The 20,082-nt window shown below is 52.0% G+C and overlaps 2 protein-coding genes and 1 non-coding gene across 17 annotated transcripts in view; 2 read left to right on the top strand and 1 right to left on the bottom strand.

The window, feature by feature from the left end:
• The window catches only part of LOC101747452 (serine/arginine repetitive matrix protein 2-like), a 500,571-nt gene that overhangs the window by 246,971 nt on the left and 233,518 nt on the right, over positions 1 to 20,082 (top strand). The gene's annotated exons all lie outside the window — the stretch shown is intronic.
• On the top strand, positions 55 to 17,005 carry GLYCTK (glycerate kinase). 15 transcript variants are annotated; one of them, XR_005839308.2, is made up of 10 exons: positions 55 to 575; positions 1,050 to 1,215; positions 6,158 to 6,269; positions 7,172 to 7,361; positions 8,370 to 8,757; positions 8,992 to 9,143; positions 10,906 to 11,081; positions 11,648 to 13,535; positions 14,536 to 14,594; positions 15,116 to 17,005. XR_005839308.2 is itself a non-coding variant. In XM_046900128.1 (10 exons), exons 7-10 carry the CDS (start codon positions 8,471 to 8,473, stop codon positions 12,548 to 12,550), a joined length of 1,518 nt encoding a protein of 505 aa, XP_046756084.1. In that variant the 5' UTR covers positions 55 to 575; positions 1,050 to 1,215; positions 3,187 to 3,239; positions 5,160 to 5,286; positions 6,158 to 6,269; positions 7,172 to 7,361; positions 8,370 to 8,470; the 3' UTR covers positions 12,551 to 14,130. The 15 variants fall into 15 exon arrangements, 10 of the variants coding, with proteins under 10 accessions (XP_046756084.1, XP_025010368.1, XP_046756086.1 ...); XR_003077381.3 differs by having other exon boundaries at positions 15,137 to 17,005; XM_046900128.1 differs by lacking the exons at positions 14,536 to 14,594; positions 15,116 to 17,005 and adding exons at positions 3,187 to 3,239; positions 5,160 to 5,286 and having other exon boundaries at positions 11,648 to 14,130.
• MIR135A1 (microRNA 135a-1) lies at positions 15,331 to 15,418 on the bottom strand. The gene has a single exon (NR_031455.1). It is a non-coding gene; the product is annotated as a microRNA 135a-1 (primary transcript).

Here is a 20,082-nt window from a genome sequence, read left to right on the forward strand (position 1 = left end):
GCGGGGCATGCTGGGGCGGGGCGCGCACAAAGCCCCATGGGAGGGGGAGGGCGCGGGGCGGTCCGGTCGCCATTTTGAAGGCGGCGGTGGGAGGGACTGAGGGGCTGATGTGCTCAGGTGCTTCATGCTGAGCTTTCGCCTTCCTCTCTAGGGCTGCTGATGCTGCGGCCCCAGTCCTCCAAAAGCGTAAAACGAAGCCCATAACGCGGGGCTGGTGGGGAAAACCAGTGCTATGTCAGTGAGGAAACGGGTTGGGGTTGGCGGGCGGCCTTCTGTGGGGCTGGAGTGCATCCCTCAGGGGTTGGGGCTGGGAGGGTTGGCCCAGCCTTTATCGATGCTGCCCTCGTTCTCGTTCCTGCTGTAGGTCCACTTCGTTTAAAAGACTCGCTGACAGAATTCCTGCTTTTAAATGCCGTTTTTAGTCGTATTGTTACACTTTTTCTTATATCTCAGCGCTTTAATTTTTTCAAGCGGCCTTGAAGCAGTACCACGCTGATACAAGGGCTATGGCACTGTGGCCTTACAGCTCTGACAACACTTAAAGAACCTCCAAGAAAGACAGCTTGGCTCTTCAGGTAGGTGCTGTGGTACAGACACATCTGGACTGTCTTTTTACCCATTGCAAATACTGCTACCAAGTTCTCTGTTCGTGTTTCTATACATCTCAAACCTTGAGTTGAGAATCTCCTCCCGCTGTGATGATTTCCAGCACCCTGGTGGGTTAATCTTAGAAGTAAAATGGAAATCTTTTGCTGTTTCGGTCTCCAAGAAACTTAAAAGCAAAAAGAAAAGACCAATAAAAAGCAAAAGCCAAAGTTGCCTGTGTGAATGTTAATTGCATTTTCCCTTCGTCGGCTCCAGAAGTTTGCTTCGGAATAATATTGCCCTCTTGTGGTCAAACAGCGCTAAGCCTGGGAACTTAGCAGAGATCTGTTTGCACGTCATCCAAACACGTGATTATTTTATCTGTGTATGGCATTAAGTCAGTTAAACAAAAGTCTTTTGTGAGATGTCTTCTACTGCTTGTTTACTACTGCTCACCCTTGCAGGTTTTGGCACCTAGCCTGATTGACCTCTTCCTATTGCAATGTCTGAACAATTCCCCAAGTTTTGTTCTGAGATGGATGCAGGATTTTAGCACCAGCGCTTCAGGAGCCTCCACAGAATGCACTTCCATTGCTTCGGAGGGTCTCAGGTTCAGCTACTCCATTACAGGTCAGTTCAAAACCTACCATCGATTTTCACATAATGAAAGGCTTTAGAGGAGTTCAGAACAGCATGCCTCTTGCACGGTGTAAATTGCATCAAAGCCTGGATTATCTCATCTGGGACCAGAAGATGATTCACCAATACCATCATAAGACAATTTACTTCAAAACACCTACAATACTTAGCCAGGTTTTAGAGTTGTATAACACCGTGGGTTGTTGATTTGATATTTTGGCACTCCCCTTTTTATTCTTTCTTCTGCCTTTCTTCCCAATCGTTGGAACTTAGTTTGTCAGCTTATGCCAAGCTGAAATTTATCTGGCAGGATAATTGGATCTCCCTGGAAAGTGTCACACTGGGTAGGAATTGTAGATGATGCCCCTGCAAAACTAGTTAATAGAAAAAAAAGGTTTAATTGCTGCTTGAGTAATACTGATTAAATGCAGTCATTCTACCTATGTGTTTCTATATTAGGCACCACTGTAACTTGCACAATACAAACAGGCCCCTGCTTGCATTAGCGTGGGTGGGTGGATGTGAATTTCCAAGAATTGTGTCTGGAAAGAACCTGGACACTGCTGGGAGGGATGATTCTGTGTGGGTGACAGCTCTGTCTGAAGGCTTGTGTAAAGGACCTGAGTCCTACAGCTTAGCATCTCTTTGTGGGCTTTTGAAGCTAAATGTGGTGCTCTGGAATCCCTGCTTTTGCAACGTGTGACCTCAGAAGTGTTGCTGGGAAGGGACCTCTGGAGCTGTCTCCTCCTAGCATGGAGCCCATAACTTCTCTGGCTGGCCTGATCCAATGCTGTGCTATCCTCCCTATAAAGAACTTTTTGCTCATGCCTGATGTTAACATCTCAAGTTGCAAATTGTGGCCATTTTATACTTTCTGCCACTCCTGAGATCTCATATCTGTTGTCTTTGTAACCTCCCTTCAATTAGTTGTAGCTATGGTCAGATTGCTTCTAAGTTGGTTGTACCAGTTGGTTCTCAGCCTGCCCTGGTGCATGGAGATTTTGTCCCAGCAGCAAAACCTCACACTTCTTGCTGAGTTTATTGCAGTGCCTCTGCAAGGTGACTCCACCATTCAGTGTGTTAACACTTCCCCCAGGTTAGTGTTAGTGGAATACAGAATTAATTAAATTCACTAAATAATCAGTGTCCCCAGATAGCTAAGGAAGCTGTGGGGTAAAATAAACCCCAATTGAAACCCAGGACTTCCTTGTTCATTACCAGCTGTCATCTGGACACACAGCCACTGATGTCTATGCTCTGAGCCCAGTGGTCGAGCTGTTTTGCAGCCAGCATAACAGTACATTTACCCAGCCAGAACTTCTTCAGCTTGCTAATGAGAGCAGTGTCACTGAAGTCAAGGTAGATCACGTCTGCTGCTTTCTGCTTTCCCCATTGCCTATCATCTCAGCCTAGAGGGCAGGCGTAATTGTCATCCTGTGACTGATTAATATTCCTTGCTTTTTCTCTTCGTGTTATTTTCAACTAAAAACTCTTTTTTTTTTTGCTCTTAATTCCAAAGAGCATGCCCTTATATTTTGCAGTACTGAATTTCAAGTCCTTTCTATTATTTGAGTCCTCAAGGCTGGCAACTTTTCATCTTCTCTAGAATACTACAATCCTTCCCCGTATTCTAAATGACTCTCAACTTTGATTGTGAGTTGACTCAGAACAGGGAGTTGGAGAAATTACAGCATGAAAGGAAGTAGACTTGGCATGGACTTGGCTTCAGGGTAGTACTGTTCTGCATTTAGCTACAGAAGGATTCTTAGTGAAAAATTTTTCTGCCCTACAATCCCCAGTGCAAGGGAAAATCATTTCCAAAAGGTATATAGGGAGTGAAGGGAGTGTGACCTAGAAAAACTAGTAAGATGCATATGTCAAACACAGTTAATTTTTTTTACTAATGATACTGATCTATATATATAAAATGCTGAACAGAACACTTATCTTCCCTGTGTTCAGCCTTAGGCTACATTCCTCATCAAAGACAGAGAGACCCTGTTGACATTTTCCTGGTGAGTAAATCAGTCATGAGAGCAACATATTTCTTTTCTAAGAAACATTTGGAAAGCCATCTATTAGAAATTAGGACTCCTGGGTTTCCCAGAGCTCAGCACATTCTTGAAACAAAGGTGCTCAGACTCATTCCTGCTTTTCCCCCTCCCTGCCTAGCAAACCCTGTGTGCAGCTGTCTCTTCATACGTCTCCTGTCCACCAGCATCCTCTTCCCCATTGAGTGCTGCAGGAGCACTGTGGTGAGCAGGGGCAGAAGGACCACTCACCCTGTTCCTGCACATCTGCTTGTGTACCCCACTCTCTGTAGCAGAGCAGTGACCAGCTGGTCTATCCTAGCTGCAGATAGCTTCTCTTTTACAAAGTATGACTGAGGCGGTGCAGTAATTGTATGCAAATCCATGTGCAGATTAAAAAATTAATCAAATTCTGAAATTTTCATTTGAAGAGATTAGTCTTGAAAAATCCCCCATCTAATCCTCCCCAAGTAGTCACTTGGAACAAAACTTTACTGCTTTGTTTTCTTCCTGGGCTCAGTGCATCTCCTTGAAAATCTGCTTGTGATGCTTTTGGGACCATCTGGAACATCAAGTTTGAGTCTGAGCAGGGCTCAGCAGGCAGATTAAATTTGATCTATCAAATGATAGAAGAGATGTGTCAGTAAGTGGGAACATGGGAGTTGAACGCAGTAAAATCTCCGCTGTGCTGTACTTCATAGGTAAACTCCCACATGAAAAATGGAAGCCGTAAGCCTCGGTGAGTCTAATTGTAATTTACCTACCAAGAGGCCAGAAGAACGCTGTGTAGCAAGTGGAAGGAATAGCAAGAGATGCTTAAAACTTGCTGTATCTGCTAGTTTACTGCTGTAAGAAAGATGTAATCTGTCTTTTACAGATTGAACTCAAAATTATTCTCCAAAGGATTGGGGTTTGATCCCTCAGGGGTTCTGGAGTCCTGTACGCTCTGTGTGCCGTGGGCCAGCCACCAAGCACTGCCACACTGACAGCAAACCATAGAAGTCCTGATGACATTAGAAATAAACTGCCTTAGAACCCTGAAGATCTCAATTAAATTTGACGTCCCAGAGCATCCTCAGGCCTTGCAGCATCTGAAACACTGGGGCTGTGTGGTTGAATCAACCTGCAGCAAGCCCGGTTGCCCCAACTTTAAGAAAAGCACAAGCCTGTGATGCAAACCCTCAAACAAACCTCTAACCGTAGCACCCAGAATAACTCTGCTCTGCTCACTGCTGGGAGACTAGGCCCTAGAAGGGAGTATTTTTCCACCTTTCAAATACCTGCCATGGAGCAAGGCATTGCCCCTATTTCTCGCCGCATAGGCACAGACAGCTCATTTGTGCACTCTTTTCCTCCCCAGTGTGACTCCAAGCTTCTGGCTCAGACTGTTCCCCCCTGTGTCTATGCTTTTGGTCTCTTGCCACCATCCAATTTACCTGGCAGCTTGCCACATGTCTGCCCCGGTGCTGGATTGTTTCTGTCTCCTTCTGACATTGGCTCCTTGCCTGCAGAATTGCTTTAATTAAAAAGTTAATGAAAGGTACTGCAAACGAGTGTTTTGCCTGTGTTTTATCACAGTCCAGCTCCTCTCCCTCCCTTTTTCCCAGAGAAGGTGAAAATGAAGCGCTGGGGTTTTGCTGCTTTTATAGTGAGAGTTAGTGGAAATTTCTACTGACTTAGGAGGAGCCCTGTGAAGAAAGAAATTATAATGGTAATGCATGCAAGCAAGTATGTAGATGGTGAATGTTATTCACCAATGAAAGCTGAGGAAGTTTTCATTTAAAGGGGATTAATCTAAGCCCCTTACAGCTCTCTTTGTAACAGGCGGTTCTCAGCATCATTTTCCTCCTAAGATTAGTGTGAACTCCTGGAAAACTTTCTAAAAGAATATTCCCCAACTCCCAGTTGTCCCAAGCAGGGACAAAGGGAAGGTGAAAAACCTCACGCCTGTAGCGTGTGACCTTGGATCCTCAGAGAAGAGGGCTCGTTCATCCCTATGTGATTTCCCTGAGAGACTGGGAAATGAAGATCGGTATGTGAAGCAATGGGAGTCACTTCATAAGCCCCTTCTCCCACCCTGGGTTCCTCCCAGACAGAAGGGAGAAGAGGAGAATGCAGAGATGTGAGGATGGTATTTTCCCACATGCAAGATGTGGCAGCTTGCTGGAAGTCAGTCACATCATTTCTATATCCTCCATCTATAGAGGTAGTCTGAGAGCTGCTATTTGGGTTATTTTTCCTTCCTGTGCTGCCCCTCCCTCAATGTGGGGTGTTCAATTTTCTTGATCTTGTTTTTAAAGCCCTTGTGAAATGAGTATGATTCTGTGTGTGTGTTTTAATATCTACAGTGAATTTCTTAGCACTGATTTATTGCTGTTTCTTGTTGACATTTAGTACCCAGTGCTTGAGATGTATAAATAAATTACATTAAAATGGATTTGTGACATCATTAGCAGCACACCCATTCCAAGGGGAGCCTCCAGTGAGCCTGTGTGTCTAATCAGAGCTGACAGGGAGCAGAGTTATGCATGGAGACCTCCAAAGCTGATGGGTCTGTGCCAAACGCAGCTCTCCGTTGTGTTGGTGTACAGCTGAGTAACCTCTGGATGCAGGGAGATTTGCACTGGGTTTGCTCTGCATGTATACCTGTGCACTGAGGTCAGTTTAAGGGCTTCTGTGCAGATAGCATGCCTTAAGGTCTTCTGAAGCAAAGGAAAGATGCACATGTGCTGACTTCACCAGACTTTGGATTGGGTCTTGGTGGTTAAATTACAGTCTGAGTTCAGAGTGCAGAAAACAGATTACATGCCTGCTATTGTAGTGAAATGCTTTCAAGACCAGAGCAAGCATTAGCAGTATGTACACAAGTGCTAGATGAATTAAGCTGGCATTTATTTTTTCAGCTCCACCAGGAGAGGATTGCTTTTAAATGACTTGTGCCTGCTGTGTCATGTCTGGAGCTGGAGCTGAGTGGAGCCGCTGGGAGGCCATGTGTGACAGGCTCTGCAGTTGCAGGTTTGATTTTGCTCAATTCCCCTGGGCTTCAGGGTCAGCCATGCACAGAAACATCAGGGCAGAGCCTATTAAAAGCTTTGGGGCCTCATTTTCTTAAACTTGCCCTCTTAGTTTCAGCTGGGACGGGGTTGTTTACTTCAGAGCGTCTGATATGCTGCTGTTTTGGTTCTAGGTGAGAAACAATGTTGGTAACGTACCAATGTTTGTTGCCATTGCTAAGCAGTGTTGTACAGAGCTGAGGCCATTCCATTTTCTCATCGAAGACTGGGAGGGGACAGAAGTAGGGCAGCTGCCTTAAACTGGCCAAAGAGACATTCCTTACCATATGACATTGTGTGGAAGGAGAGTTTTGAAGGGGTGGGAGTTGATCTGGCTCTTCCTCTCTCTGGGGGGGGCTAGCTGGGCATTGGTTAGTGAGTGGTGAGCAATTGCTTGTTATGTACATTCATATGTATATTTGTATATTCAATCTCAGTTCCTTAGAGGTGTATGTCTCACTTCGCTGCTATTGGCACAGTTACTCAGGTACTCATAGGAAGGCTGAGGTGCTGTGGTTTTTAAACTGCTTACAGCCCCAGCTGCCATGAGATTTTGGAACTTGTGAAGTGGTCAGGAATGCTCTTTCTCATCTCTTCTCAAGGTTGAAAAGACAGTCCTAAAGGGAGCAGTATCTGAACAGAGTTCAAATACGTAACTTATCTGCCCTGGGTTTTGCCTTTAAAATTTGTTTCTCATAGGCATTGAATCTTTTTTTATCCAGCAAACCTGTGATCTACCACTTGGTTTTATCTGTAAGTTTTTTTTTCCAATGATTTCCAGCATGTGCCCAAGTTTTATTGCCTGAGAAGTTGCTTGTGTGAAGGTTTTCTCTCAGAGCCTTTCAGTCTGTCCCATCTTTGCAGGAAAATAAGGCAGATTTAGACCCAGAGGAACTGTTGGAAAGCTTGTTGGCTTAATGATTAACACCTTGCAATACTGTGGGAGTGTTAGGACAAAGAGACCTCTGGACTTGTGTGTTCTCCCAGAAGAGGAGGCAGAAGCTGGCCTTGCACCGAAACGCATTCATTCAGTAGAGAGAGAATTAACTGGCAGGTAATTTGAATGTTTCTACAATTAAGAATATTGCCAGGGCTGCCTCAGCCTCCTGGCACCCTACCTTAATTGCCTGCACCATAATTGCCATGAGCTGGAGAGATGCAGATCACAGGGGTCCTTGGTTCTGAGAAACCAGCAATGAACTCAGTGCCAGCTAATGGAGGGGAAGGAGTGCTGGGAGGGCATCAACAATGTGTGCTGGCAGGGGCTGCCTCTGCACTGTCTGGATGAGTGTCTGCCCTTTAGCAGCTGAGGCTCTGCGATCCATGCTTGTATCTGTTGCATTTAATTCTAATAGTAGACAGTAGCTCAGTTGTGCTTTCTCAGACCCAGCTGGGAACTTTGTCTGGATCTGAAGTCCTGTTTGGGATCTAAATATTATTTTAATGGATAATGAAAGAACTGAAATATAAAAGAATGAAGCCGGGTGTTCATTTGCTTTTTGATGGGGCAACCTCATTCCTGGTCTTTCTACGGCCACCAGCAGCAAAGGAGCAGGCAGCTGACAGGGCTTTTGCTTTCCAAAGTCTGTGCCTGATGCTCCAGGGGAGCACGGGGCACTGCACAGCCAGAGAATGAGCTCAGCATTTGGCTCGTGTGTGGAAGAGAGTTCATGGAGCGAAAAGCTGTTCCACCCGGCCGCCCTGCTCTCTCCAGGACAGAGAGCAGCTTGCATGGTTTGGAAGGGTGTCAAACGCTGAGCAAATTGAAATGATGGCTTGCCAGTGGCAAACGTACAGTGATGGAAAAGCTGGCTGGCAGGGCTCGCCTTCCCTGCAGGAGGTGATGGGATTGCAGGGGAACCAAAAGCTGACAGGTAGTTTGAATGTGACACTGCGCTTCCCTCCCTACTGCCTGGGGAGCACTGGGAAAATGCAGCTGATAAGGCACCTTACTGAAGAAAAAACAGGAGCTAACATTCCATGGTGCATAATTTGGCCTCCTTGTTCTCAATTTGAAAGCCCTGTCTCTTTTGCTAATGAAAATGGTCTCTCTCACTTGCAGGCTGGGGGATCTTGGCTGCTTGAGGACTCACCAGTGTTGGCAACGTGTGTGCAAGCCCACCCCACCAAGCGGAGCAACTCAGCCTGGCCACCCTAGGCAGCATGTCCCTCTGTGAGCATGCGCTGTCCCTCTTCCGCAGCGCAGTGGGCACCGTCCGGCCAGCCCCAATGCTGAAGAGGGCACTGAAGCTCCAGGGAGAGGGGTGCCCTCAGCTGCTGGTGAACAGCCGTGCTTTCCCGTTGAAGAGGGGCCTGTACTTGGTGGGGTTTGGCAAAGCTGTGTTGGGGATGGCGGCAGCAGCAGAAGAGATCCTGGGAGACCACCTCGTTCGGGGGATCATCAACGTGCCACTGGGCATCCAGGAGAGCCTGCAGCGAGCGGGAATGCAGTAAGGGAGCCCACACATGCACACTTTGGGTGGGAGTAAACTGCCAGATTTGTCCTCTGTGGGATGTTTCTTTGAACACCCTCGGTCTTTTCCAGCTGCCATTGCTCTGGTGCTCAATGTGTCCATTTTCCGTTCCCCTCTGATGCACCAGGTGTGATTCGCTGCTTGATAACAGCCTGGCTGCCTGCACTGGTGCTTGTGTCAGTGATGTGATTGCTGTCCCTTCCCCTGCAGGGAGATGCTGCTGAAGCCACACAGTAGAATCCAGGTCATTGAAGGTGCCAAGAACAACCTCCCTGACCCAGAGGCTCTTAGGGGAGCAAGTGCCATTCAGGAGCTGGCTGAGGGCCTGACAGCGGATGACCTGCTCCTTGTGCTCATCTCAGGTGAGGATGCCAGGGAGTAGGTTGTGCTGAGTGCCACTGCTGCTGCAGCCCGTCCAGCTACTTGGCCATATGCAGCTGTGCAGCAGGGGACGGCTGTACTGTTCTGGCCTTTTCAGTGATTTCTTCTCTCCCTTCTCTCACAAGATTTTTTCCAGGAGTACAGCAGGGGAAGGCACAGGGCTGCCTGAAGTTCTGGGGAGTGCCTGAGCTGTACAGACTGGGATGGTGGTACACAGCCTGTCAGCTGCTCTCACCCTTTGGCAAGGGTGGCACTTTTTTCCTATCCCCTCCTTAAATCTGGGGATGCAGACTTGGGAGAAGCAGTGCTTATTTGACTCACAAGCTCTGAACTTGTGTAATTTGGGACTGACCCTCCTTAGAGCTTTGCTCTTTCCCCTCACTTTTACTGTGGCCAGTGGAAATGAGGCCCCAGCCTCTGATGCAGGGAGCTGCACACCTTGAGGGGTCAGCTCTGACCACATCCAGGTGAACACCCCCAGGCCCTGAGCATTGGGTCAGGATGTCCCCAGGTCCAGGGCTGTATAGGGAAGTGGATATTGTGCATCAGAGGGATGCAACAGCATTTCCACAGCTCAAGCTTGGCTGGATGATTCAGGACAAAAGCAAGCAGGGGCTTGGAGTAGCACTGCTGAAACCACTTGGTCTCTGCTTGGTAATTGTCATTGTTTCCATTGTGGTTGCTGGAGCATGATGTGGTGCAGAGAGCACAGAGCTGTTAGGCAGTCACCCAAGTAGCTGACATCTAGATGTTCTCACTAGGGATTCCCATGGGTGTCCTCCTGTCCTTTGGCTACTGGCATCTCCAAGAGGCTCCTCAGCCCACCAGGACCTACCTGTGGCTGTAGCTCCTGGTGCACGTGTACTCCCACACAGCAGCCAGTCCCCAACTGCTGCTGCCTCTCAGCTAGAATCCTGGCTATTGACTGAAACCTAGGCATTTGCATTTGTTTTTCTCGCTCATCATGTTTTATTGATGCTGATTTGTCCCAAACCTCTGAGCAGATTTTGCCTTTTGACGGTAGCTTTCAGCTGTACTTTTGTGCATATTCACTCCCTACTCACATTTTTCTCCTTTCCATTCAGTATTTCCCACCCATTTCACGTTACCATTCTGATCCTTTTCCTTACCTTCTTTTGTACGTTTCCAATGCCCACTTGTGTCAGTTGCCCTGATAGGATTCCCACTGATAAAACTATCACCCTGGGTGTGCTTTGTCCTATGTTATTCTGTCCCCTGTTTTTTCCTCCCAGACCTAGATGTATGCAGTTAGGGGGGTAGTTTCATATCTTAATGCAGTCGTAGCTGTTTTTTCTAAGCTCTGTGCTGAATAAATGGAACCAGCAAAGCCTACAGCATCTCACTCTACATAATGCTTCGTGCTCTGTGAGTCCTGAAGTGTGTGGTCCTGCTCATCCATCCAGGGAGCCCTTGTAAATGAGTGTGGGAACACACTAGTAGCCTGATGTCATGGGGATAGGAATTTCTGGCCCTTCTCTGTGGTACTCTGATCCAGTGAGGTTCGCACTGCCTGTGTGAAGTGTAGCTGACTGCAGACAGTGCCGGGCTGCTGTGGTTAAAGCCTGTTGGTGAAGGAGACTTCATTTGCCATTTCCCTGACCAGCTCTGCCTTCCTTCCACAGACCGCTGAGGGAAGGGGAAAGGCTGCTTCCGTTCAGCTATTGGGCAGCCCAACTTTATTCCTGTCCCACTGTAATGTGCACCATCTCTTCTGCATTCTAGGGGGTGGATCAGCCCTGCTTCCTGCTCCCATCCCTCCCATTCTCCTGGAGGAGAAGGAGAAGCTCACAAAGATGTTGGCTTCCCGAGGAGCTGCCATACAGGAGCTGAACACTGTCCGAAAAATTCTGTCTTTGCTGAAGGGTGGAGGGCTGGCCCGCCTTGCATATCCTGCACAGGTAACCAGAGGAAACCTCTGCTTGCACAGAGGTCTGCCTCCTAAACAGTGCTTGCTAAACAGGCAACTGACCGAAGATGTTTCAGGTTTGCAACTTCACTGAGGACCCAAACTCTCAGGGAGAGGGATGGAGGAGGGGAATTCAGAACTGGCCATCCAATTGCTCCACTCAGCAGATCCCAGCCTTCACCCAGCAGGAGTTTGCATTGCGCTGGTTCATTGCTCTGCTCGTCCCACTGTCTGTTCAGAACCTTAGCTCACCCAGAGGCTGTTCTCTCGCTAGTGTGCCAGCTGAACCCATGCTAGGTTATTGGCCCAAGTGCAGTGGCATCTGTTTTGTCTTCCACTGTGATGGTCCAGGATCAAAGCGCACTCAGTGGGTTCCAAAAGAGCAAGGTGGCTCTCAGGGTGCTTTAAAATAACAACAGCCCAACAACTCCCCTTGTTTCCAACTGCTTTGAGATGAGGGTAGCACAACTGTAACTCAGAGCAGTGCATATGCCAGGACTGCAGCGCAATCAGCCATCCCTGCCTCCCACAGTAATCCACCAGCATTGCTCTTGGCAGGTGGTGAGCCTCATCCTTTCTGACGTGATTGGTGACCCTCTGGACATCATAGCGAGTGGGCCCACTGCTGCCAGCTCCCACAGCGTCCAAGACTGCCTTCAGATCCTGGCCAAATACAACCTGCTGCACAGCCTGCCCGGCTCCGTGGAAGCAGTCCTCTCCAGCTCTCCCACCAAGCCCACTGCTGCAAAAGACTACTCCCATGTTTGCAACATCATCATTGGGTCAAACACGCTGGCTTTGGCTGAGGCCAAGCGCCAAGCAGAGGGCCTGGGCTACGTGACCCTGATTCTCAGTGCAGGGGTCTGCGGGGACGTTGGCCGTGTTGCTGTGCTGTACTGCCAGCTGATCTGCCTGCTCTGTCTGCGCTTGGCCGGCCTTGGGGAAGGGCCTCGGGGCTCTGAGGTGAGGGGGAATCTCCTGCAGCTGGCGGCAGAGTTAGACATCCCGGGCTTGAACGTGGCTGAGTTTCTGCAGGCCCTGCAAGGATTGGAGCCCCAGAAACCGGTCTGCATCCTGGCTGGAGGAGAAACCACAGTTCAGCTTCAAGGAACCGGGAAGGGAGGGAGAAACCAAGAGCTGGCTCTGCGAGTGGGGCTGGGGCTGCACAGGGCACGGGGTGTTGAGGCCAGCGGCCTGGGTAGGTGTGATGTTGTCTTCCTGAGCGGGGGAACGGACGGGCAGGATGGGCCCACAGAGGCAGCAGGGGCTTTCTGCAGCCCAGAGCTGGTGGCTGAGGCCCTGCAGGAAGGCCTTGATGCAGAAACCTTTCTCAGCAACAATGACTCCTATACCTTCTTCAGCCAATTCCAGCGTGGGCGTCACCTCCTGGTGACTGGCTTGACGGGCACCAACGTCATGGACATCCAGCTTATTTTAATTAGAGCCACAGACAGATCATGAGAGCTCCCTCTGCAGATATTCAGATGCATTTAATTAGGAGCAGGGGTAAATAAGGCCATAAACATTGCAGACGAAACCGCTTAAATTAGGGCTAGTTGTCAAGGGTGCTAATATCTTTGACAGAAAGAGTCTACTAATTAGGCAAAAGCAAATCCACCGTAAAAGCATCGAGAACAGTCAAGTTCTTGTAATTGGGATCAGAGGAAGGTAAGGAGTCACACTGTGGATGTGGATGTTGCATTTAGCACTTCTGCAGAGAGCCACCGCTGCTGTGACAGCTTCAGCTGTGGGTGAAAGGCATGGAGAAAGCGAGGCCATGGCACAGCTGCTGGAGAGAGCTCCCGGTGTGGTGTGGGAACCCCCTCTGATCCCGGGAGAGCCTCTTTGCCAGCAGTCTGTGTGTTAGGAGCTTCCATGGTGTTGTTTTCCAACTGGCCGGAAAACAGTCGTGCATCCTGCCTGAGCCACTGACCTTTCTTCTGTGCCGAGGCAGAAGTCGCTGTCACTCTGATTAACTCTACTAATTCTGCGGAACAAAAGGCAAGGAAGTCTTCATGCTCAGCTCTCCTGACCCATGTTGCTGAGCTGATCAAAGGGCAAAGCTGCCAGAGCCTTGCTTTGACAGGGAGCTGCTCCCCCACGCCTCTGAGAACGCCGTGGTGCTGCCGGTTTCGCCACTGACTGCCGTGCGATCCATGGGAGAGCAGAGATGAGTTGGGTTTCCCAGGACGTGGGGCTGAATTTTAGCTGTGCTCTGGCTACCTATTCAAAGGACTTCAGCTGAGCAGCCGGTATGACCCAACACACTGAACTCCTTTGAAAAATCTGCCTATTTGTCACAGAGCCTAAGTGGGAGCTGAGCTCCTTTGAAAATCCAGCCCTAATTTAATAGGACACGCTTGACTCAGACTCTTCCCAGACAGACTAGCCTGCTCCGTGTGGCTGATCTAATCTTGTGGCATGAATACTCTGTCCTGCCAGCACGGTGAGTAGTGGTGTCACTGGGCAGCCGTGAGCTCTGCTCAGAGGAGGATTGGAGGGTGGATTTCTGAGGAGGCTGTGCACCTCCTGCTTTGTTATTCAAGCTGATATCTGACAAGTAGGGGTGTTAGCAGGACTGCCAAGGTGGCCGGCCCCTTCCCCTTGGTATCAGTACCAGCCTGAGCCTATGCCCACAGCCTGAGCTCATCGCAAGGGGATTTCAAAACCCGGCTCTTGGGGGTAACCACATCCCTGCATCTCCTTTGTGCTTCAGGACTGAAGGTCTCCTGCAGCATGCCTGAGCTTGCTTATGCTGGCAAACAGCTTGGAGATCTGCTTGAGGAGAGCTGCCAAGCGTCACAAAGCTTGCTGGGGGGCGATGGCACAGGAGAAGTCGCTTTGTGTTGGGTGTTTTCTCTGAGGGTCACCGATGGGCTTCAGAGCATTTGGCTTTCACTGTGTGCCCAATGTGCCAGCGCTGCAGGCATGCGAGCCAAAATGTACGGTCTGGGGCCAGATGGACTGGCTGAACCTGGCCCCATAGTGCTGCAAATGCTTCCTGTCTTAATTCTGATGAAGTAAAATCCAGAGTGACTCCAGTTCCAACCATTCCCTGCCTTCTCCTGGGAAATCATGGAATCATAGCATGGTTGGGATGGAAGGGACCTTACAACCCCCACCCCTGCCGTGGGCTGGCTGCCTCCCCCAGCTCGGGCTGCCCAGGGCCCCTCCATGGCCTGGGGCACCCCCAGGGATGGGCACCCACAGCTCTGGGCAGCAGTGCCAACGCTTCACTGCCCTCTAAAAAGTAAAAATAAAACTGTCCAGAGCAGTTTCCTTTTTTTTTCCCCAACAAATTAACAGTTTTCTTCAGAGGAACTGATTTGTTCCAAAATAACTTCACTTTCGTCATCTTTCTCAACAGGAGGTTTTGGAAACAGGAGATCCGGGGGAATTGGCAGAGACAAATGGGTGTTGTGTTTGCCTTGTCTTTTCTTTTTCAGATGAGCGAGATAGCCTTGTCTTTCTTCCTCCTTCTCTTCCTCGGTGTCTGTTCTGTCAGGTGGGCAAAGTGAGCGGCCAGGCACGATGCTCTCCTCCCCCTCAGCAACGTGCATGCAGGCAGAGCTCCCTGCTCTGCCATCCCAATGCATGCTGCACCTCTGGGAGAGGTGTCCCCACACAGGGGGCTGTGGGAGAGCCAAGCTGGGCGTGCTGGGGGTGGGCAGGCTCTGCAAAGTGGGCTGCTCCCAGCCAAGCACTGCTCGTGGCCAGGAGAAGTATCAGTGCTATGAACGGTGCGAGCTTTTGGCAGTAAATTAAAAACCTTGGCTGCTGCCCTTGGCTCTGCTCTTGCCTCTTAGGAGACATTAATATCACAGCTCCCCAGCTTTCCCATTATCACTTCATTAAGGATCCAATAATGATAAATGTGGATGGTTTTATTTTGCGCTGAGCCTGATTAATGGCTAATATTTCACTAGGTGTTAATGGGGCCCTTCTTTTATGAAGTGATCGGAAGGGGTCTGCCTTTAATCTCTTCCCCGAGCTGAGTAATTTCCACTATTTTCCTTAACGTGACAGATTTAATGCAAACCTTTACAGAGCGGCGACGGCCTCCTGAGAAACTTTGGGGAGTGCTGCGTTTGGGGCAGCCCTCAATGCTGTGGCCATTCCCTGGCTCCTCTTCCTCCTCTTCCTCCTCCTGTGTGCTCAGTCACACAGGGAAGCTGCTGCAGGATGGAGCAGGGCTGGCAGCGGATGCCTTCCTGCGGCACGTGGGCTGCTCCCCGCTGTCGGACCCCAGCGCCTTGCACGGCTTCAATCCCTATATGAAGCGGGATGTATAATCACATAGGAATAAAAAGCCATACAGGACAGTGAGGCGCTCCATGCTCGGCCAGGATGGACTCAGGGAGCCCCGTAGCTCCTCTGGGGGTCCAGGGGAGGCGGAGAAGCCCTGTGTGAAACAAGAGAGGTGTATTTCAGCAGGGCATGACCGCTCGCTCCGTGTCAACAGAGCCCAACCCCTGCACCAACCTGGGTCAAGCACCACTGTCTTATCCTGGAGCATCCCCGCGCTGTGTCTGCTTGTATCACTGGCGCTGTTTCATCCCCAAACACCCCCCTGCTGCAAACACGTGGTGGGGAGGAGAAGGGACTCACCCCACAGCCATCCCCCTGCACTGGAGCATCCCCACGCATCCCCTCGCTGTCTGGCTGGGGAGAAGAGGAGTGAGCGGATCCAGGGAGCTGTCAGCGCCCGGCACGCTGCTGTCAGAGTGCAAATCCCCTGGCAGCCCATTAGGAGCAGCTCCAGGCTGCCTGCAGGAGCTCTTGACAGGAGGCCAGACACCGGTGTGAACAAACACAGCTCCTCTGCTACGAAGGTGGACGTGGGCAGAATGAAGCCAGGGATCGCTTCCCCCGGGTCGCTGCTGTTTGAGGGATGCTCACGGAGTGCAGGACCAGAGCAAGCGCCAGGGCACGGCAGTGCTGGAAACCCACCCAAGAGATACGCAGCGAAGGGTCTGTGCCTCTGTCCCACATTGCAGCATCACCTTGGGCAGCTGCAGAGGTGCTGTGCCACCCCAGGGCCCCGCCAGCCCTCAGGGAACGCCACCGCAGCCACACGCCGCCAATCCAATCCACTGTGGGGCAGCACCGGGAGGCTCTGATCCTCAAATCCACCCCCAGGAGCCCTCCTCCGTCTCGGGGCCCGGGGGAGCAGCTCTGTGGGGTCTGTGATCGCTTCTCCAACGTGTGGGACAGCAGGGCAAGGGGTCGTACGGAAAGCTGCGCCCGTGAATCACTGCGCCCAGGCTGGGTAGGAACACCAACAGTGCCGTGTTTGGGAGTAATTACTCTCCACGAGCGTGTGAATCATTAGCTATAATTGCCCTAATAAATAAAAGCGCGATAACTTCAGTCTGTGGCCTCATCCACAAGCTGCTGGCGGGGTGAGCTCAACCAGATAAAACCAGGAGTGGAGGGAAGGCAGAAAGAGCTGAGCTTCGAAACCACGGCGTCACCCCACGTTGACCCATAGGCTCTGTCCTGCGTGTGCCCGTTGGCGCTCAAGGGCTTCGGCACCACCTCTGCATGGAGAAGATTCCTCGCTGCAAAGGGGAGTGAAAAGGCTCTGTTTGGGGGTGGCACTGAGGTTACCCACACGCTCCTCCCCTGGGGAATGCTGGAGTGAAAAAATAAAGCCACCCCGCTCCGAGATGACATATGGAAACGAAGCAGAAAGCGGCTTCTCCACTTAAAATGTCATCGTAGACTTTGCTCAGGAAAAAAGAAGCCTTCCCAGAGTGACATTTTAAGGGGAAATGTTGACTTCAAACCAGGAAGAAACCCCTCAAACCACACAAGGAATCGTTTTAAGCCGCGCTGAGCCACCTTGCATGGAAATCAATATTTTTGCAGCAAAAAAAAGTACACAAAAAAACCCCCAAACTATTATCTCAAGTAGATCCGGATCCTTAGTGGACTCAATTTCCTACGGGACAAAACCAGCCTCCCTCTGCCCAGCCCTGAGGAAGCAACACTGTCCTGGGTTCAACCTGCATGGCCATGCTGTGCCATGCCATGCCGTACCATACCATGGTGTGCCATGCCATGCCATAGTGTGCCATGCTGTCCCATGCTGTGCCACACCATAGTGTGCCATGCTGTCCCATGCTGTGCCATGCTGTTTTATGCCATCCCATTCTGTGCCATGCTATGCCATGCCGTGCCATGCTGTGCCATGCTGTCTCATGCCATGCCGTGCCATGCCATGCCGTGCCATGCCGTGCCGTACCATGCTGTCCCATGCCATCCCATGCTGTCCTATGCCATGCCATGCTGTGCCATGCTGTCCCATGCCATGCTATTCCATAGTGTGCTATGCTGCCCCATGCCATGCTGTGCTGTCCCATGCCATGCCATGCTGTCCTATGCCATGCCATGCTGTCTCATGCCATGCCATTCCATAGTGTGCCATGCTGCCCCATGCCATGCTGTGCTGCCTCATGCCATCCCATGCTGTCCTATGCCATGCCATGCTGTCCCATGCTGTCTCATGCCACGCCATTCCATAGTGTGCTATGCTGCCCCATGCTATGCTGTGCTGTCCCATGCCATCCCATGTCATGCTGTGCTGTCCCATGCCATGCCATGCCATGCCATGCCGTCCCCCACAGCCGTCCCACCGGGGCAGGTTGGCCAGCAGCAATCCGTGCTCCAGCTCTCCCCATGCTGCGGTTATCGCCGCCTGCCTTGTGTTTTTTTAATAACCTGCAATATGAGAAGGCTGCCCTGGGGAGCACGGGGATTATTGTCAAATATCACTTCCCATTCGTTGGCCTTTGAGGGGCTGCATCCACGTGGCACTGCTGGCAGCGCGGAGAGGGACGCAAATGGGAGGGCTGGGGCTGGCCAGCACCTCAGGCACCACGGACCCTCCCAAGGAGAGCCGGGCAGCAAGGGCTGCGGAATCTTAATTAGCTTTTCCAAATTAATGAATTGGCAGCCAAACAAACAAACCAGAGACCACCACTCCTGGTCCCCGGGCAGTGAGCTGCCGGCACGAGGGATCTCAGTGTCACAGGGTGGGGACGTGGGGACCCCGCCGGGAAATGAGGCCTGATGGGATGGGACTGCACAGACATATGGGGTCAGCAATGGGGGGAAGCACAGCACTGGCACCCCCGGTGGCCCTATAACACGTGCCATGTGCCACAGGTGCCTGGCTCACCGGGACCTGCCTTAAAACCCCATTCCAGCCCTCCTCACTGCTTTCCCTTCCCATAAGCACTCCTGGAGAGCCAGCAATGGCCGCGCGATGCGCACAGCCATCAGAAGTTGATTAAGCCCTAATTAATTGCATTAAGGTCAGCCAATGTACTCTGCGAAGGAAGAAAGCCAATGACTAAAGTCCGTGTGGGGCACACTGCTGCCACCAGCTCTGCGGGCAGCGGGATGGCAGCGGGCTCAGCAGGGCATGGCCGATGCCACTCACTGTCACACGGGGAAGGGGATGTAACCAAGTGCCACGCATGAAGCTCTCAGCACCGAAAAGCCAAGCACCACGCACACGGCTGGGCAGATGGGTGATGCCAGCTCCCAGCAAGGGATACAGGTGACGGCCACCCCTCCGCGTCCCACCTTGCTGAGGGGCTGCGACCCAGCAAAGTCAGCTGGGACAGCGCTGTGACATGGGGACAGCCCCCTCGTGTTGGTGCTGGTGGCGGTGGGTACCTCCACGCCCGCTCCATCCCTTCCTGCAGCGATCTCAATGATGGTATTTCCATGGGCCCAGCTGAAAAAATGAGGGCCAAGGTAAGGCGCTGCCCGGTCCTCTTTGTCTCAGCAGTGTGAGCCCCACAGGGCTCCGCAGATTGCAGCTTCCAGAGATGGGTGGACGCAGCTGAGAAGCGCTGCAGCTGAGTGGTGCCACCCCGATATCACCCACCCCCACTGCCCGTGGTCCCCTTCCAGTGCCCTCCCCCAGCGATGGCAGTGCTGGGGCTGAGGCTGAACCGTGGATGTTACAGGGAGGTTTGGCACTGACACGTGCACCTGGCCGGCTCTGAGCACGGCCCTTCTGATCCAAGGGGAGCACAGACCGAAGCGCACACCCCAAAGCTGTGACCGCAGCAGCCGGAGCCGTCACCACCATCCTCACCACGACGTGTTTGCAAACCACCCCCAGCCCCGAGCGCTGCTGGAGACGCACGGGAATCACTGCGTGCAGCGCTGCAGCTGAGCCTTGAGTCACCCCAAGGGTCAAAGCAGGGGAGACAACAAGCAGCGGCCCCGTTCCCTCACCTCCCCTCCTTCCCACCGCCCACCGGTGGCTGCCACATCCCCATGTGTCCCCCCGGCACTGTGCGAGGCTGAGCTCCCACCCGTCCCCACCTCCTCACTCTCCAGGTGCATCCCGTGGCACCTGCATGGCAGCGCCACTGTGCCCACAGCCCCACTGCCACCTGGGCCAGACAACAGGGCCGGAGGTGGCAGCGTGGCCGTGTGGGGTGGTCGGATGCCGGGTGCTGCAGCACGACAGGGATTGCTGCAGCTGCCGCACCACGGGAGCCCTGCGGGGCGGCCGGCCCTGCTGCGGTGCTGCGGCCCCCAGGCCCCATGGAGCGTGGTTTGGTGTGCTCTGCCCTACGTTTATGAGGGGGTCGGGCCCACCACGGCAGCTCCATCAGGGATATCTTGGGATGAGGCAGCGGCGATCCGCAGAGGTGCCAAAGCACGCGTGCCCCCCGGGTCCCCACGTCACCTCTGTATGGAGAGGGAACCTCCTCATGGGAGGCACCGCACAATGGAACCGCGGAACCGCAGTGACCCCGAGCTCCTCCGGCACAGCTCAGTGTCCTCGCTCACGTCTCCGGTGCGATGGCCGCGCCGTGCCCGGTGTCGCCCCGTCCCCGGGGACCCCCCCATCCCGCTGCCATTCACGGCGTCCCATTGAAATCGCAGCGCCGGGCCGGAGGCGGCGGCACGACCACCGCTGCTGATAAACACGGCGATGGATTCCGGCAGGCGACACCTGAGAT

Source organism: Gallus gallus, chromosome 12, assembly GCF_016699485.2.
Source record: "Gallus gallus isolate bGalGal1 chromosome 12, bGalGal1.mat.broiler.GRCg7b, whole genome shotgun sequence".
In the NCBI taxonomy this organism is placed as follows: domain Eukaryota; kingdom Metazoa; phylum Chordata; class Aves; order Galliformes; family Phasianidae; genus Gallus; species Gallus gallus.

What these genes read in the sequence shown, in the direction of transcription:
- GLYCTK (XM_046900128.1), top strand. Translation starts at nt 8,471, where the DNA reads ATGTCCCTCTGTGAGCATGCGCTGTCCCTCTTCCGCAGCGCAGTGGGC. An exon ending in CTGCAGCGAGCGGGAATGCA is followed by an intron (nt 8,758 to 8,991) that starts GTAAGGGAGCCC and finishes CTTCCCCTGCAG; the next exon opens with GGAGATGCTGCTGAAGCCAC. An exon ending in GCTCCTTGTGCTCATCTCAG is followed by an intron (nt 9,144 to 10,905) that starts GTGAGGATGCCA and finishes TCTGCATTCTAG; the next exon opens with GGGGTGGATCAGCCCTGCTT.